At 43.1% G+C, this 18,571-nt stretch overlaps 1 protein-coding gene across 1 annotated transcript in view; it reads right to left on the bottom strand.

Annotated features, from left to right (window-relative positions):
- The window catches only part of TTC39C (tetratricopeptide repeat domain 39C), a 37,999-nt gene extending 32,800 nt beyond the window's left edge, over positions 1–5,199 (bottom strand). The window contains exon 1 of the mRNA XM_042029674.1: positions 4,814–5,199. Within this exon, the coding sequence (XP_041885608.1) occupies positions 4,814–4,947 (134 nt within the window). The 5' untranslated portion in view covers positions 4,948–5,199. The remainder of the gene's footprint in view (positions 1–4,813) is intronic.
- Positions 5,200–18,571: the final 13,372 nt, after the last annotated feature.

Here is an 18,571-nt window from a genome sequence, read left to right on the forward strand (position 1 = left end):
TCTTTCCATTCAGATGGAAGTTGGAAACTTTACCAAACCTTCTCAGATGTTAGAGTCATTCACGCAGAGTCAAATGTTCCTTTGGTAGGAGACAGAAGATTGTTGGATTTCTTGTGAGATAATAGCCCTGATCTCATTATTTATGCCCTGGCAGCCAGGAAGGCAAACCATGTGTCCTGGGGTGCATCAGGCATAGAGTTGTCATCCAGTCAAAGGCACCACAATGTAAGAAAGATGCAAAGCCATCAGAGAGCATCCAATGGAGGGCCACAAAGTGGTGAAGGGCCTTGAGAGGAAGCCATATGAAGAGTGGTTGAGGTCACTTGGCTCGTCCAGGGTGGAGGAGACAGAGAGACCTCACTGCAGCCTACAACTTCCTTGTATGGGGAAGAGGAGGGGCAGGCACTGATCTCTCTCACACCCAGTGACAGGATTCAAGGGAATGGCACGAAGCTGTGTCAGGGGAGGTTTAGGATGGGAAAAGGTTTTTCACCCAGAGGGTGTTTGAGCACAGGAACTGGCTCCCCAGGGAACTGGTTACAGCACCAAGCCTGCCAGAGTTTAAGAAGCGTTTGGACAATGACCACAGGCACATGGTGTGATTCTTGGAGTTGTCCTGTGCAGGGCCAGGAGTTGAACTCATTGATCCTGAGGGGTCCCTTCTAACTCAGGATTTCTATGATTCAACAATTTATGTTCTGAGTCAACACTCAGCAAAAAACTCCTGGTTTTATTTAATACAGTCTTCCCTCCTCTTAGCTGGAGAAGTTTTAAAATAATTTTTGAATTGCAAATGCTCTTAAGAAGTGAAGAATCAGCAAAAAAAGAGTTATTTTGACAGTTTCTTTCCTTCTTATATACTTAGAAATCCACAGAGCTACAAGGGGAAAACGAAAACTCCAGATCCAGCTTTCCTGCTAGTGTCAGGGGGTTCACCAAAGCAACACCATCCTGCTGCCTGAGGGCTCCCTCTCCACTGCTTATGTCCTTGGTTAACCTCTATCTCTCTTGCAGCTTCCACAGGTACTCAATAAACTGATGAGAACTAGGATGGAGTCAGCATTGTTCAAGCTGAATAGAAAGATTGGTATCTGACAGTTTCAAATATGAGTTAGCACTGAGGGAACCTAACAAGGCAACAAGCATTAAAGACAGTGGTGCTATCTTGTACAGATCTATGAAAATACCACATCCATTGGTATTTGATTCATGTTCAGAATGTTATCACCACTATTAAGTAGAGGATCTGGACTTCTAAAAAAATAAACTCGTGAAAAAGCATATGCAGATATAGATGCTACATGTAGATGATTCTTCAAACCCTACTATCTTCCCTCAAGTATAGTAACAAAAATACTCCCAAACAACACCTGACAAATCATTAAGTGCTTTAGTGTGATAGTCAATGCAGTTCCAACTACATGTTGTATCTGGCACACAACTGAATATTCATCTGACTTCTTCAGATTCTCTGTAGAATATATATTCTCTATACACGAGCTCTAACCACTGGAAGACAAAATACCACTCTCCCACGTCCATTATGTACAGACATAATGGTTCTGTGGCACATAGGCAAGACTTCACTGGTGTGGATATACAAATGAAACACAGCTGCAATGCCAGCCCTGGTTTCCTCAAGGACTGCATTATGACCAGCTTTCAAATATAACTAATTTTAGGCTCAGGTCAGCTTTCTGGAAGATGCAAAAATGCAGAAGAGCAAACAAAAATACATCCTGCCAGTTTTGGAGACAAGGCTGCCTACTGTCCCATAAAGACAGAAGCATTGATTTGAATTCTTCACAAGATCTTTCAGGAGGCAAATGAATTAAAAATTGAAGTAACAAAAAGCAGAATCAAACCCAGTAGTTTCTAAGAAATGGTTTTAAGTAGTTAAGTGATGTGGCTACCAAAAAGGAAGTTCTGCTAAGTTTCTCCATTCTTCACTTCTACAATTCATTAATAACTGTTAAGCTTCTGAAACAGAGCTAAACTACCTGCATAGGCAGTAGTCTAGAATTAACACTTTCTACAAGAAAGGTCACTTGAAATACAGACAACACACACATCAAATTAAAAAAAGCTGCATTCCTTCAGACTTCTTTGACCTCTAATACCACAAATTACAAACATCTATATTAAATTATGGCGAGCTTCTAAACCCTCCTCATTCGGCTTACCAGCCCCATTTAAGATGGGTTCTATTTCATAATTCCAAGCATACATCTACAAAAACATACTCATTAAGACTGCATGCAAAGACACATATGATGCTTAAGTCCTTGCAAAAAGAACACATTCAAGACAAGCATAGAACCAAACACTATTAGGAAAAAACAAGTGGACCTCACTGCACGTGTCTCCAGAATTCAGGTTTATAGGAAGTTGAGCATACATTGCTGTATCTTCTCTCCTATATGAAATGCAAATTTTCAACATACAGTTAATCTGCAATTCAATAAGGGTTTATTAGTTCACAGCAAGAGGAAGCCTGCTACAAATTTTGGGATGAAGGACAAAGTTTTTAAATGACTGAAAATCTCCAGCCCGAGACAGCAACTATCCATTTATGAACCACAAACTATTAATCTTAGGAAGGGACTCCTATTTACTCCTTGCAGGTGGTGTTTAAAAGCCAGGATCAAAAAGTACACTAAACTCAGAGGCACTTCTTGATAAAATCAAAGAAAACTTGCCAATCTTTTTTGCACCTGGCAAAAAGATTGGCAAGTTTCTGCATTTAAGATAAAACCTTCTAGATTACCAAGAGAACAGTTTGCAGACGGAATCATTATTCACCCTTTCAAGGGAGGATTAAACTGCATTTTGAGAACAGGAATCTTAACAATTTTATTCCCTAGCATTACTTTAAAATGTAAGAAGCATCACATATTTAGAATTCCTAGACTACTTTCAGATTCACGCTACTGAGAGAAAGCAATGGCAGAGCACAAGCAGAAGTGGAGGAGAGGAAACCTCACTGAGTGTTCCTTAACTGGCACCTTAAAAAAATTACACAACACAAAAGCAAGCAACCAAAACCAACAGGTTCCTTAGATACACAGAACAACTGAGGCCTTCAAAAGAAAGAAATATTCAAGAAGTAACTCATAGGGTACAACTTCACATGGCATAGACATGGCAATTACAGACAGGGTTAAGTGGTGGTCTTGGCAGTGGTGGGTTAAGAGCTGGACTTCATGCTTATGCATGTGAGGAATGCAGAATTGGACGTTGCTTGTCACCTGCAATATTCCACACAACAGTACTTTGCGTTACACAGCAGTATATACTAGAGACAAAATGACACATTTAATATTAACTTGTTGCATGTACACAATAAAGTTGTTATTCCATTGTGATTATTAAGGGGAATGTTCTTAATCTGTCTTACTCCCTGCACTCTACTTCCAACCCTCCTTTCTGTAAACAAGATTTTAAATACATAAGTACACCATCACTATGAAGTTCTATTTTAAGTCAACCAAAGTCTTTTTTAATCATACAGACAACAGCATTATAGCGCAGATTAATTATTTAGAACGTATGCGCAATTAGAGCAGCTCAAGCTTGAGTGAAAGACATTAGTCCTAAGAAAAGAAGCAAGGACAGGTAGGGGCAACCTTTTCTTTAAGCCTGACTTACACAGCTGCACTAATGCCATTCCTACCAGATGCCTACTTAACGCAGAAACCTAGACATGATGTATGTGGGGATTATGAACGTAATCTTACAGCCCACAGATAATCACAGCAGCACTCACAGACCTTTCGTTGCTATCCATTTTGTAGGCTAAAGACCACATCAGACCACACACGAGCACCGGAGCGAAAACCCCCCAGGACACATCTCCAGCCACACGTGTGTGTTTACACATTCACGACAGCCAAATGCAGCCAGTGCTACCGAGGGACCCCTGCTCAGCCCTTCTCTGCCCCTCCAACAGGGCGCCAGACACCCCCACAGCAGCGCACCACATACCACCCCCGAGCCCTTGTGGCCAAGAAGGCCAACAGAATCCTGGAATGCATCAGGGAGAGCATTGCCAGAGGCTGAGGAATGGGATCCTGCCCCTCAGCCCTGGCGAAGTCACATCTGAAGTGCTGTGTCCAGTTCTATGTTCCTGAGTACAAAGGAGCTATGGAGCACCTGAAGCGGGTCCAACAGAGAGCAACGAGGATGACTGAGGGACTGGAACATCTCTTATGAGGAAAGGCTGAGGGAGTTGGGCCTGTTCAGCCTCGAGAAGAGATGAGAGGGGACCTCATCAATGTGTATGTATAAATACCTAAACGGGGGTGTCAAGAGGATGGAGCCAGGCTCCTCTCGGTAGTACCAACCAGGAAGACAAGAGACAACGGGCAGAACCTGATGCACAGGAAGTTCCACCTGAACGTGAGGAAGAAATTCTTTACTGTGTGGGTGACCCTGCACAGGAACAGACTGCTCAGAGCGCTTGGGGAGTCTCCCTCACCGGACATAGTCAAGAACGGTCGGGGGACTACCCTGTGCCATGTGCTCTAGGATGACCCTGCTTGAGCTGGGTGGTTGGACCAGATGACCCACTGCGGTCCCTTCCAACCTGACCCATTCTGTGATTCTGTGAAACACGCGTGTCCCTTCCCCATGAGAGCGCTGACCGAGGCAGCGCCCGGCAGCACGGACCCTCCCCGCTCCGAGGGACCGGGCAGGGCGAGGCAGCCCGCGCCAGGGCCCCGCCGCCCGCTCACCTCCCGCCCCCAGGGGCGGAGGGGCCGCGCCGCGGGAAGGGGCCCGGGGAGCGGGCGGCGGAGGGGCGGCCGGGACTGACCTGTATTTCTTGAAGAGCTGGTCGGACTCGCGGAAGCCGTTGTTCAGCAGCATGTTGATGCCGGCCAGCGCCAATTCCGAATCCTCGATGGGCAGCGGCGCTTCCCCGTCCTCCCGCTGCTCCGAGCCGGCCATGACGATGAGGAGGCAGCGGGACCCAGTCGACTCTCCCCTATCTTCCTACCTACGTATGTATGTATGTATGTATGTATGTATGTACCTACCTACCTACCTACCTACCTACCCAACTGCCTACCCGCCCACCCCTTCCCGGGCAGCTTGGTGCTGCCTCGGCGCACCTGCGGGAGGAGCCGGGAGCGCCCGGTGCCCGCGGAGGCGCGAACTCGGTGCTGCCGCAGCCGCTCCGCGCCCGCAAACGCTCCGAAAGCGGCGGCGCCTGCCCCGCGCCCCAGTGCGCAGGCGCCGCCGAGAGAGCGCGCAGGCGCGGGGCCGGCGCCGGGCGAGGGCCGCAGTGGCGGCGGGGTGGCTGTGCCGGTGGTGGGGCTGCGCTGGCGCCCCTGCCCGCGGAGCCCTCAGGCGCCTTCCGCGGAATCACAGAATTTCGTGTTTTAGAAGAGATCCACGAGGCTCTTCGAGTTCAACTCCTGTCCCTGCACAGACAGTCCAGAAACCTCATTTTGCGCCTTCCGATCACTGTCCAAACGCTTCTTGAACTCTGGCAGGCTTGGTGCTGTGACCACTTCCCTGGAGAGCCTGTTCCAGTGCTCAAACACCCTCTGGGTGAAGAACCTTTCCGCAGAATCACAGAATGAACTAGGTTGGAAAAGACCTTTGAGAGCATCAAGTTCGACCTATGACCTAACACCTCATAAACTAAACCCTGGCGCTGAGTGCCACGTCCAGGGACAGTGACTCCTCCACCTTCCTGGGCAAACAATTCCAGTGCTCAATCACTCTTTCAGTGAAGAATTTTTTATTTATAATACCCAACCTAAACCTCCCTTGATACAGCTTCATTCCCTTGAGTCCTGTCACTGATCATGAGAGAGAAGAGACCAGTGTCTGCCCCTCCGCTTCCCCTCATGAGGATGTTGAACACTGCAGTGAGGTCACCCCTCAGTCTCCTCCAGGCTGAGCAAGCCAAGTGACTTCAGCTGCTCCTCATATGGCTTCCCCTTCAGACCCTTCACCATCTTTGTTGCCCTCCTCTGGACACTCTCTAAAAGGTTAATGTGTTTTATATATTATGGTGCCCGAAACTGCACACAGCACTGGAGGTGAGGCCGCCCCAGTGCAGAGCAGAGTGGGACGATCCCCTCCCTTGCCCGGCTGGCAGTGCTCTGCCAGATGCACCACAGGACATGGCTGGCCTTCCTGGCTGCCAGCGCAGTGCTAACCCTGCCTGCCATGCCCCCAGCTCTGGGGACAGCACAACGAGCACCAGTGGGAGAGAGGCAGGGACTGACGCCCGGCTTAGGGGAGTCCATGTGGGGAGCTGCCTCTGCCTCCATGTGCCACCTTCTGTCCCCATCCTCACACCTCACCTTGCTGTGCTGGTGGGCACTGCACAGGTGCAGGTGGCTACAACCCACCCTCCCACACTTAGGTGGGTTCTCCACAGTCCTGTGGCTTCTTGCAAAACCTGCTGGGGCTTTTCGTGGGTGGGATGTGGCAGCTGGGGCTGCAGCTGTGCCTAGAGTGTGAAGAAGAGAAGTCCAAAGTCTTCCTCTGATAACGCAGCTTTCCCTTTCCAGAGAATTGATTTTTTTTTTTCATTTTGTTAGTGATTTTATTCAGTGACTGCAGTGACTAGAACAGAGACTAAAAATTGCTCTTTTATACAATGGTGACTTTGTGACCTCCCCAGTGCACATCTGGGAAACAAGGGTTTCTAGGAATTTGCACCCTATCTCTTGACACATACCTTCATGATTAGCATTGTGAACTTATCTGTGATGCTGGCAGCAAAAATCAGCATTAGCAAGTTTGGTTCAGGTACAAGCTAGTCTGGCAGGTATTTCCAAGCACAGGATGGGTGAGCAAATACACTTGTGTAAATGTATCCATTCCAACCCAAAATGGCCAAGTACCTGGACACTGAAAATACACCCACGTTGTTTTCATCCTTCTTTGCAAGAAGAAGCTTTCTTTGCTGTGCTTAGATACAAAGGATAATACCAACAACCTGGTCTTGCTTCCTGACAGCTAGAGCAGTGCTACAGCTGCTCTTGAGAAAAATTTAAGGCTCAGACTTCCCCCACCTCCCCTTGCTGGCATACAAAAGAATGGGACCAAACACTGCTGTTAGTAGCAACCCCTTTTCCCTGTCAAGCAAAACGTCTGTCTTCCTGCGAATCAAGTTGCCATATTTCCGTACATGCCTTGTGGGAATTGCTACCACCCCCTCAGGAATTACTCTGTACCAATAACTTCTTGCAACAACAGTTCTTGAAAGGTGTGGATTGCCTAATGCCAGGAGGCTTCTGCAATCTGTCAGGTGTTAATCGGGTCCTTTGGCTGATTGCCAGCCCCTCTGTTTCACTGAGCAGGGCTGGACACTCAGGGGGTGTTTAAAGAGGAGACATCTTCTGTTACAATGCACATCTCCAAAACAGCACGATCTACACAGCCTAGAAATCCTAAAGGGCTTCTAGGAAGTCAGCACAGCATGACTAGGGAACAGTGTTCTCCAGTGGGTTTATAGGTTATTTGTGAAATTTGGACTCCAGAAATGCAAGCAGCCTCACTAAAAGGAAATTGCAGGTTGCAGTTTCACTGCCCTTGTTCTCTGTTTCAGGCTCTCTGTTTCAAGACACTGCATTCCAAATGAAAACAATTACTCCTATATTGTTATCTGCCAGACAGGATTCTGTGGGCAGGGGTTCATGGTGGAGCAGTTTATTACATCCTTTCCCTTTGTCATATGTAATCGATCAAGAGGCAATGAATCTTCTTATGGATTCCCTGAAAACTTGTCATAGGCTAACTCCTACGTCCAAGTACTATTTCTGAGGAGCAGCAAAGAGCCAAGTCCACTGTGAAACACCTACTCCATTTCTCCAACGCTACACTCCTATTTCCTAGCCCGTGTTTGAATAATAGTGCAGAAGGGCTGTGTGCTTCCTGCAGGTTTGGGTCCCATGCACAAGAAGCTAGAATTCTTTTGAGATCTTTCTAGTACCCAGTTGCTCCAGACCTTGCTGAAGGCTGGCACTGATAATTTATCTTCTGTAACAAATGCTTTTATAAGTACCCGTTAGCTAGCTATTAATTTTCAAACTCAAGATGTGAATAGCTAAATCAACTCTACAGAAACACAGCTATAAATGTACGGGAAAAAAAATGGCAGAATGAAACTGCACTTCAGCTGTTCAAGTAGACAAGTAACACGTTGAACACACCTTCCTTAATGAAGGAAGTTGACACCTGCAGTTTGACTTCATCAGCTGAGCAGCAGCAGTTTTATAGTGTCCATGTTGTTGTGATCTGCACTGCAACCTCATTTTCCTGCAGAATTGGATTGGAAATCAGCAGAGCTGTAGGTCTCCCTGCCCTGTAACAGCAGATGAGGTCTTGTGATGGGTTACAATTAGTTTGATTCACATGGAGGATGTGGTACCACTGATTCATCCTGCTAAAAATGGCCGAGGGAGTGAGGAAACCACAGTGAACAGGACTACATGGATGACTTGTACGTGCCAATCAAAGCTTACATTGACTTTGCAGTCTAACAACACTCTAAGCATCTTTCTTGAGGTTTTTTGTGTCTGTTTGGGTTTTTTAACTCTTGGTAGCATAGTATCATCAGCAAAATAGGCAGTCATCAGCCAACAATTTCAGCAGAGGGGTCAGTCGGTGGCTAGCTTTCCTTTCACCTCACAGCTCCCTGCAGGGCAGTGTGGAATAACCTGTGCTGCTGTGGTCTGCTACCTCTCATGAAAAAAGGTTGAGGCAACTGATTTGTAATTACTCAAGGACAATGAAGTTACTGGTGAGCAAGAATTGTACTTTTAATAAATTAACTGGCCTGAAATTTCCAAGACCTTTACTCTGGCTTCCCAGAAGCTGTTAGATAAGTGAAAGGTAAAGTGGCTAAAATATTCACGTCCCTTACAGGATACAGAACTGTGGTGGTGTTACAGCCCCTTTGCATGACGCTGCTGTCGTAGTTCACAATAGCCTGTACCTTTGAATACTCAACTGCTCTTCCCTTTGAAAAGCTTTCCAAGTTTCTGCCCTGTCTTTGTGCTTCTGACAGGGAGAAGTCCTGCTAGTCATCATCTTCACATACTGGTCCCTGAGTAAAAGATATTGGTGTTTTTCCTCCACAAGTCTAACTGGAATTTAGCCCTACTCATAAAGGACAGAGAATAGCAGAATTTGAAGTAGCAGGAAATAAATTATTACAGGAAAGCATATTAATTTATCTAAAGCATCAGAGAGAAAAGAGTTAAAACCAAGGGCAGGCCTATATTCATATTTTCTTTAATATCATTTTCATAGTCTGTAAATTAGGTCCCACTTGTCTCAGGGCTCTTCTCCACTGTGTCTGGATGCAGCAACCTAACTCCTTGCTTCTGTCTCAGAGTGCCCTAAATCTGATTTTGCTGGGTTTCTTTTTACCTATCTTGTTCCAAAACTCTACCTCTGTCCTGGAACACCTCAATAAGCCTGGTACAATTTACAGTTTTTAAGATGGACATGAAATTTCAGCAGTTGATTTAGAATACTTGACAATCAGCATTTAAGTTAGAATCACTGCTCATTTCAGCAGAGAGAAGAAAAATCCCTCAGAATGGAATTAACTTTTTTCCTCTGTGTTGCAGAAAATGTGACTCTGTATGTATGTAACATGTTAGAAATAGTTATTAAAATCATAATGACATCTCCCACACTTTTTGAATCTCAGACACAAACCCACAGAATCTGCTTCTATAATTTTGAACTCCTTTTTGAGGATTGCTATTCTAGTTCAGTGTAAGACATGGTCCCATTTTTGGCTCTGAAGGGGTGTTGCAATCCAGGGTACAGCCATCTTTTCCAAACCATCAGAGGGGGCTTATCTGTGTCAGTGACTGCCAGTAATGGCTAGTGAATATAGAAATCGGGCGATCTTCCATTTTTGAATACATTGTATTTGGGAATAAAAAAAATATTAAGTTCACAAGTACATTTCTAAGGAAATGTACTTTTGAAGTAGCTAAAGTCACTTATTCTTGTGCTTTGTGCCTCACACTGTACGTCTGATCTTGAACAATAACCATGCCTGTCCATTGTGTCTTGTCACTTAAATATTTATGAGTGGTGAGCTCTGCATCAGTTATCATCATGCATTTTCCATACCACACAGCAACTAAGCAACACTACAAAGCCAAGCTAATCTTCAGAGCTGGCTCTTGACATTTTCCGATTAATATGCATTGTCCTTTTGAGGGCTAAACCCTGCCTGAGGACACACACATGAAACTATTTGTCTGTTCTGTCAATAGACAAGGGAATATGCAGACATATTGGTAAAACAGGACAGGCTCAATGAGCCTCTTCATCCAAAGTATTCCAAGGGTACTGAAAATTAGTCTTTTGATCCTTTCTTTTAATTAAAGAGAGTCACAGTAATAACAATAGGAAGAACAACCACTATTTCTTTGCAGTGGACCTTACTCCAGAATCAACTACTCCTTCTTCTCGCAAGCTTTCTGTTTTCCCTGCCTTTTTTTTTTTTTTTTTTTTTTAGGAAGGCTTTTGTGTATGATGAGCTATCAGATGGAAGGTGAATGATCTTTTAGTCCCGGTCTCTTGAGCACTGATTTGTGGCTGCTCTCATTTAGTCTGTAACACAGACTGTGCTGTGTCACTTCTGCACAGAGAAATGACAGAGATGGCTGGGTCAGAGCAGGTAAAGTTCTTGGAAATTCAAAAAAGGAGAGTGAAAGATGAGACAGAGCAAGTAAGGGCAATTGTTTTTCATATTTGCTTGTATTGGATAATGTTTATTTTTATCCACATATTGTTGCTCTGGACCCAGTGTATAATCAGTCATATCACGGAATAAATTGATGTGCAGTCAGAGTTATTTTTACGGAAGCATATAAAGGTGTATAATTTTTGCTATATAAAGAATGCTAAATAACAGAGCTTTTTAGTGTTGGAATTTTTTTTCCAGAACGTGCTAATGGCCCAACATATGCACACAGTTCCGGAGAAAACAAAGGAATACACAACTATTAAATACTAACAGCTGTTCTGTTCAGGCAGCAGCCACATGCTGTCCTGTTTTATAAAAATTAATTGGAAAGACTTCCACCCAAAATAATCATGCCACTTGAATTTTTAAGAGCCAATTCAAAATGTTTTACTTTCAGAGGAATCTGAACTTCCTACAGAGTTCAGATCTACATTTGGTTATAAAAATACCTGCTCTGTATTGCCACACAGCAGGAAATGTAAAGCCCAAAGTGATCACCAGAAATCCACCAATTCTAGCCCAGTCCTTTCTGGATAGTCAGAACAAATTAATCTAGATGGTAAAAGAAAAATCTTTTTCTGAATGTCCTTGAAATACTTTGAGTATGGAGAGTCTGTAGATTAATTTCCCTCATGTTCTTGCTCCAGTAAACATGGAAAACAATTATATGCATCTTTGTTACAGAAGCAGGGGGTTAGTGGCAAATTAAAACAGGTGAGCTTAATTGTTTTCTGTATGGACGGTGAGGCAGGATGTCTTACCCAAACTGGGGCATATAAACATTATTTGTCCCTCTCAATACCCATGTTTCTTCATTATGGGCTCTTGATTGAGGCCTCGGTAGTCTTTCAATACTTACAACAAATAGCAACTTTGATCTTTCACAAGCAGGTCATAAATTTTAAACCTCTAATCATTTTTGCTGATCTGCTTTGGAGGGGCCCTCCAGTTTTCCTGCATTGTTCATTTGTGTGTGAAGCCACTTCACAGACCAGTTGCATTTGTGAAGGATTCCTTCTATATGTTCCTCTATATACATGCACACGTATCTAACTATATGTACAGCATTTGTCAACAAATCATTTACCCAGATAGTGAGGATATGCCTTTGTACTTTCAAGCTTGTGATGAGAAGCAAGTAATCAGCAAGGCCATAGATAACCTGTGGCAAACGTATCAGGCTCAATAAACACCCTTTGTGTTAGTGCTCCCCCCAATCCTTGTCACTTAGAGTAATCGAAACCCCTTGTAAAACATCTTTTGAGTTTGGAACGTAATAAAGATAATATATTACTGAGGCTTATTTTTCTTTTACTATTTTAGCAGTAAATATTTTCTCGTGGGTGTCAAGCAGCTTGATGCACAATGTGATTTGAAGTGAGACTATTTAAAGAACACTTGTCAGCAACATTTATACGTTTCTACTTCCATTTGAGACTTTCGGCATTATATGTGTTCTATAGGTAGCATTTCAACAGTTTTCACTTTCTTCTTCCTGTAGTCCTTCACTACAGACATGGAAAGGCCATTCAGCAGAACTGAGCTACAGAGGCTTTATTTTGGCTGTTAGGCATCATGTTTGTTTTTCAGTTTCGAAATCTGCATTTCTTCCCCTCTTTTTTTCCCTAGCCTTAGAGTGGGGAATCTTTTGTTTAAAATTCTAGTGACAAAAATGTCAGCAAACCCCACTGGTGACAGGTTTTTTTTTTCCTAACATGAAGCACAAGTTTATGTAGCCAGATTGTCCAAATAATCATCTAGAGGAGACTAAGACCTAGCTTTACACTCCTTGCTTTGAAAGATAGTCACGACTGCAAACAGAAAGGAAGGCATGAGAAAAAAAGGCCTGGTAGGCTGATGGTTGGGTACAACCCATGAAGGCAGACAGGAACTCAGCAGGAGGTTATGAAGCAGCCATGGCAGAGTTGTGAATCTCCCACTCCTGGCATTAGTAAAAACTGCAAACAATGAATTCTTGTGCAGATGTCGCTTTTGGCCTGTTTTCACATTTCCTGTATACTTTTAGATGGGAGTACTACTTCATGGTCTAAGAAACTGTTTTCACCTGTTCACATGAAGGAACTTGCCTCACCAGTGTCTTTCAGCAAGCCACTTCAATTGTCCATGCGTTGGTTCTTATATCTGTTGGGATTGTAATACCCAATAATTTTGTGCACCAACATTGGTGGCTATGCTACATCAAGGTGTTCAGTGATCTACAACTGCCTCACACTAAAGCATTTTGACTTTCTGTCACTGGAATAGACCACACAGGACATGTTCATTTGAGCAGCTCTGTCAGCAGTGTCCATACAAAGTATACCTACAAAGATGGTGAGCTCCTTCCCTTGCATTTATACCTGCTTAGCTACTGATATCTTTGTCCCCAGTTATTTCACTTCCTTATGTTTTGGGAGTTTAATCATGTCTTCTGCAACACAGTGCTCTGTTCTTTACAAAACTCTTGTCTGAGGCTTGCACACATAGAGGTGGCAACTGGCTTTTAAAAGAAGCAGTATGATCTACAGCATATTATCACAAGTCAGAAAAAGACCTAGAAGCCATACTGAGAGACAGATGCTGCCTCAGATATCAAAGTTTTTATTTCTGGATACTAGCTTTTCATCTGTGAAACGTGCTTTGGTCTGACGACTTTTGCTGCTTACTCAAGAAAGTAACTAGTTGTACCATTTAATTTAGAGAACCATTTAATTTGCAAGAAAAGTCATTGTGTCTATTTGTATAAACCCGAAGTGAAGGGTTCATCTTCTTTTAAGGGTGTACTCAGGCAGTATGTATATTTAGATACACTCAGGTTACAGCATTATCTGAAGGCGACAGCTAAATAGAGCCACATGCTTAAATAATCTGCATTCTAGTCTTTGCCTTAATTTGTTGTTCTATAGTCGTGAACATTAGTTTAAGTGAATGGGATGTCAGTTGATATGAATGGAAGATTTTCCACATTTTGATGTCTAAAACTGTAAAGAAGACATAGAAAGTATACTCTTGTCATTTGGTGAGATTATTTTCTTAATTTGAGATTAATGAGCCAACATTTAAAGAGAATTTAAGAGACTGGAAGCTGATGCGTGACCAACAGATTTTGAGCTGACAGTTGTGTAATGAAATTAGCAAACCTAGGACCATATGTATTATCTCCTGGTACTTAATGAAATAAGCAGCATGCAGTTGAGTTCCTATTCTCTACAATAAGAAGTGATTTCTCTTTTTGCTTACCACTAGGTTTTCCATTCTTCCACTTACTTCTGGAAACTCAGGCCATTTATTTGGAATACATATTCTGTACAAATTAATTTATAATATGTTCCTATTTGGGCACTTTTTAATCATGGTATGTGAATTGGGAACCACTCTTGAGAATTACAGGTTCCTCAAAGCAGTGACTACCAGAATTAGTTCCCACTACAGGAAGTGGCAGCTCTGCAAGCAAAACACTGCATTGCAGATAAAGGGAGACATCAAAGTCAAGATTCTGAGTGTGTGTAATGGTAACCACAGGAGTGACTTAGAAATCTTAACTTGCAACAAGATTTTTATTAAAGTAACAGCATAATAACAAATTTAATAACCCTCCTCTTTTTAAAAGTGTATTTGGATTCTGAAAGCACTCCTACCTTTCTGAAAGCACAGTGCCTTTTAAAACCATACATTGGGTGACTTATCCTGTACTGACTCAGAATTAATTGTTCTACAAACACGTTTTGTGAGGCTGAGAGCTACATACAAGGCAAGTACCTGGAACTGAGTTGCATCATTTTAGCCATTATGAGTTATGCATGGCAATAACCAGGATAATACAGTGAGAAAAGCTGTGCTTTTACTGCAGGCCATTTCTTCAGAGCAAATCTTCCAGGGTTAGCACAAGGAGAAACAATCTTCTATTTTTTCAGTGCACTTTCCCATTTTTCATTTCGTTAGCATTTTTTCTCAAATGCTATTTTCTACTGCAATTCATCCAGCAAGCATTTTTTCCTTTCAGTTCCTTTCATTTTGATAGCTCTTGCACTCACCTGTTTTTAGAGGGGTTGTAAGTATACAAGCACACATAAATACGCCTTCTATCTCACATCTCTTTATTTTATGTGCCTTTCATTTGGGTTCAACCTACGTTTTTTCTTAGATTCCCAAGCTTCAAATCATACAAAGCACAGGAAAAAGTAGTTCATCATATGGAGATGCCAGAAAGCTAACTATGCTATGTCTGGGTGACTCAGTGTTGAAAAGGATGACTGACAAAAGCGTTTATAATGTCAAATTTTCCCTGTAATTGGAAGCAGGAGATAATTTCCTGTGGCTTGTTCTTTTCTTCTCTGTGGCCTGCTGACAATAGCCCACAATGAGATTTCTACAGCTGGGTTGCAAGGTGTGCTGAGTATTCCTGAGGACTTAAGTATAATCAAGTGCTGCATCCATCTTCAGGGGATAAGTTCAGTGGGTTTCTTGCTTGGAGCCCAAAGCTAGGTTGGTTGCTGCCGTGTCCTCTTACAGCGTAAGTTTGAGATGGGGTCTGGGTGTGTTTTTGTTTAGGGATAACTAACCATCCTCCACTGATTGTAGAAAGATAGCCTAGAGTACACAACCAATTTTTGTCCATCTGAAGTTGTGAGATGAGTAATCACACTGCTCCACAAATGCTATGGGTCTTACTCAGGTCAAGTGGGTGTTACCAGTGCTACTGGCCAGTTTTGTATGCACCCAAGTCTGTCCAGCCACTCCATTTGCTTAAAATCAAATAGGTCCATGTATTTTGTAACTTTCTGTGGGTTACCAAATGAAAAATGAGTTCACCTATCCTAATAGTAAAAACCTTAATATTTTTGTCTGGATTTGGTGGTGGAATGTGTTCCCATAAGCACAGCTATGCATGAAATGCAGATGCATGTTGACAGTGTTACAGTGCTTGTTGGTGCCAACCAGGGTTGTTTTGTTCATTGCTGTTACAGGACATTCACAAAAATCCTCACTGGTGTTGCCCACTGAAACACAGGAGATTCATGTTATCTATATAGAAGAAAACTTTTGTTTTCCAGCAGATCTCTAGGCCTTAATAGGTTTCTGAAACTGAAGTTTTGTTTTCAAATGACTACTTCATGCCAACCCTTTCTGCAATTTGTATGAATTTGTTATAGCTGGGAATGCCTACATTTTATTAACACATAGAAGTAAATGGAAACATGGCAAATTATACCCAAGAATGTTATTTCAAACATGCACAGGAATTCCCCAGCAGAGATCTTTACGTAGACTCTGACCTCAACAAAAGCCTTGATCAGGCAGCTGGGTCTTACAATGAGCAAATGCAAAGAGCCACATGGAATAGTCACTGTTGGCCAGATTGTGAAGCCATTCCATTGAACCTAATCCCTGCTCGAGGCACAGTGGTCTCTTTGATCACACTCCAGCCCTTTCTTCTCCAACCTGAGCCTGCCACTGCTGAAGCCCACCCTGTTACTACACTCCATTTTAGCATACAGATAAATTAAAAGATAGGATGCCAGAGCCTGAAAATTAGCTGTTTGCAATGCAGTCTTTGGTTTTCAACAAACTAGAAATTTGTTCTGCTTTGTAAATTACTCTAAACTGTGTCTCTTAGTTGCAACACTGAGCAGCTTCTATTTTACCTGTCTAGAAAATTTGACTCTATCCCAGGAGAAATGAGGATACCTGTTCTAGGCAACAGAATGCTATCTATGGCTTCATTGCCACAGGACTCTACAAATGAAAAGGCCTAGGATAAATGTATTTACTTTAAGATGTTATTTGATTTATCTTATGATTTATAAGATGTTATAAAATGCCCTTCATGGCCCTGGGGTGGAAGCTGTAGGACAAATGTAAACTTCTTCCTAGCTGCAGGGAGCAGGGAAGGCAGTATTTGCCTTGGACAACAGCAGAGAGGCAAGGGTTGGCCACACAAAACATCAGCAGTCAGAAGCACCTATTTAGAGCTCAGTTTCCTCAGATCTAAGAGGAGGAACTAGGAATGAAATCTGCTTATAGTCTCAGCTATGCTGGGATGTAAGCACGGATGTTTTGATTTGGGTCACCGCGTCATGTCTTATGCAGAAAGCCATTTCTACTGGAAATTGATAGATCAGAGGAAGTTCATCCTATTCAAAGTTATGTTGAAGGGTTTAAGCTCAGCTGCACAACTGTCTCCACAAATAAAAAGGAGGCCAGCACTCCGTGCCTCTCAGAGATGTGCACATGAGAGGGCCCTCTGAGGGGAACAGAAGAATAGGCAGGAAGGGGTGTGCGAAGCTATCTTATGACTAATTGCTGTTTGCAGCTGCAGATAGACACGTGCTTAATTATCTGCTATATGCATGCAAATTTGGTTGCTGTCACTAGAGTCCAGATGTTCTCTTCCATTATACTGAGTACAACAAACAAAAGAAAAAGGGTCAGAGAGTAAAATAAAAAAGGCCAGGAGTGGCAACTTCGTGATGTTTTTTCCTTCCTGTCATATACTGACCATTTTTCTGGACTCCCCATCGCAGACAGAGATTTGTAAGCTCAGAGACTAAGTGTCTGGTCAGGAAAGAGGGGAAGCCTGAGAAAAGCCATTCCCCTCAGCACTGGGGAAGGGGTGCAGGCAGGCACGCAGCCCCACAGCCCTACCCTGGGCTGAGAAGAGGTTGGGACACCCACGATGCCACACAGGCACACAGGAGCAGCCCGGGAGGGTGGTACTGAGTCTCTGGTTCAAGGGGTCAGTGGCTGTGCTCCTTGTTGTAACCACATAACCTAAAATTGTCCAGTCAAGTTACCAACAGTTTCTAGCAGCTTCTCTTCTGTAGACACTTCCCTTGGCAGGGGTAAGTACTCTCTGAGCAGTACCAAGGCTCTTCTTCTTCAACTATACGGTCTTTTTCTTTCTATCCATCCTCTAGGCTTGTATCTCGTTTTTAAGCATTTTTTTCCCACTGATAAAAAAACCTAGTATTTTTTTTCACAGAAAGTGAACTGTAACATTCCTAGCTTTAACTCTTTGCAGCAAAGTCCTTTTTATAAGGTCTATGCCTTGTGTCCCCAACATTTAAAACAATAAATTACACAAACACAACTAGATCCTCTTCTCCTATCTGCCCAAATTCAGGAACAACAGAGCAATGTTGATTTATACCAATCAGGCACCTGGCCTTTATTCTGTTTGATGGCATTCAGTGTCTCTTTGAAAGATTTAACCTATTCATTCAGTTTTAATTAAATAACAGTAATGACCAGTAGTGGTTTTGTGGTGTCTGTTTTGAATTAAATTTGTGCTGACCATATATGTCATGTTGATTTGTTTTATCTTTTGTGATAAATGCAATATACATAGATTCAGGGATCATGTGTCCTCTTAAGTGGTTCTGCTTTGGGAACATTACCTTCTTTTAACATGCCAATATCAAGTTACAAGAATCTGACTAAATGCAACAATCAGTCCAAAATTTGGTACTACTCTTCTGCATGCAGGAATAATGAAATTGCCAGAAGAAGTTTTCTTTCCTTTTGGTCTGGTAAAGGCATAGTGGGATGACTGCAGTTACTTTTGATTCTGAGCAGCATAGGAAACAGCTGAGCCTCAGTGGGGTCTTTGGCATCCAGGTTGGATGGCTCACGGCAAGCGTTCTGAGACCTCCTCCCAGCACTGCCCTCACCACTGACACTCCTCAGGGAGCACGGTTTATCTGCTTGGTGTCTTTGCTTCCACTCTTCTTGCTGATGCAAATACACTTTGTGTTTGTGCAAAGTTTCCATTTATGTATATTTGCATTAGATGGATTATCTTAGGTTTTATGGAGACTGCGTCCTGCCCTTTAT

The sequence above is a fragment of the Corvus kubaryi genome, unplaced genomic scaffold (assembly GCF_017639235.1).
Source record: "Corvus kubaryi isolate FWS band 111438036 unplaced genomic scaffold, C.kubaryi_AGA036_p1.0 132, whole genome shotgun sequence".
Taxonomy (NCBI): Eukaryota; Metazoa; Chordata; class Aves; order Passeriformes; family Corvidae; genus Corvus; species Corvus kubaryi.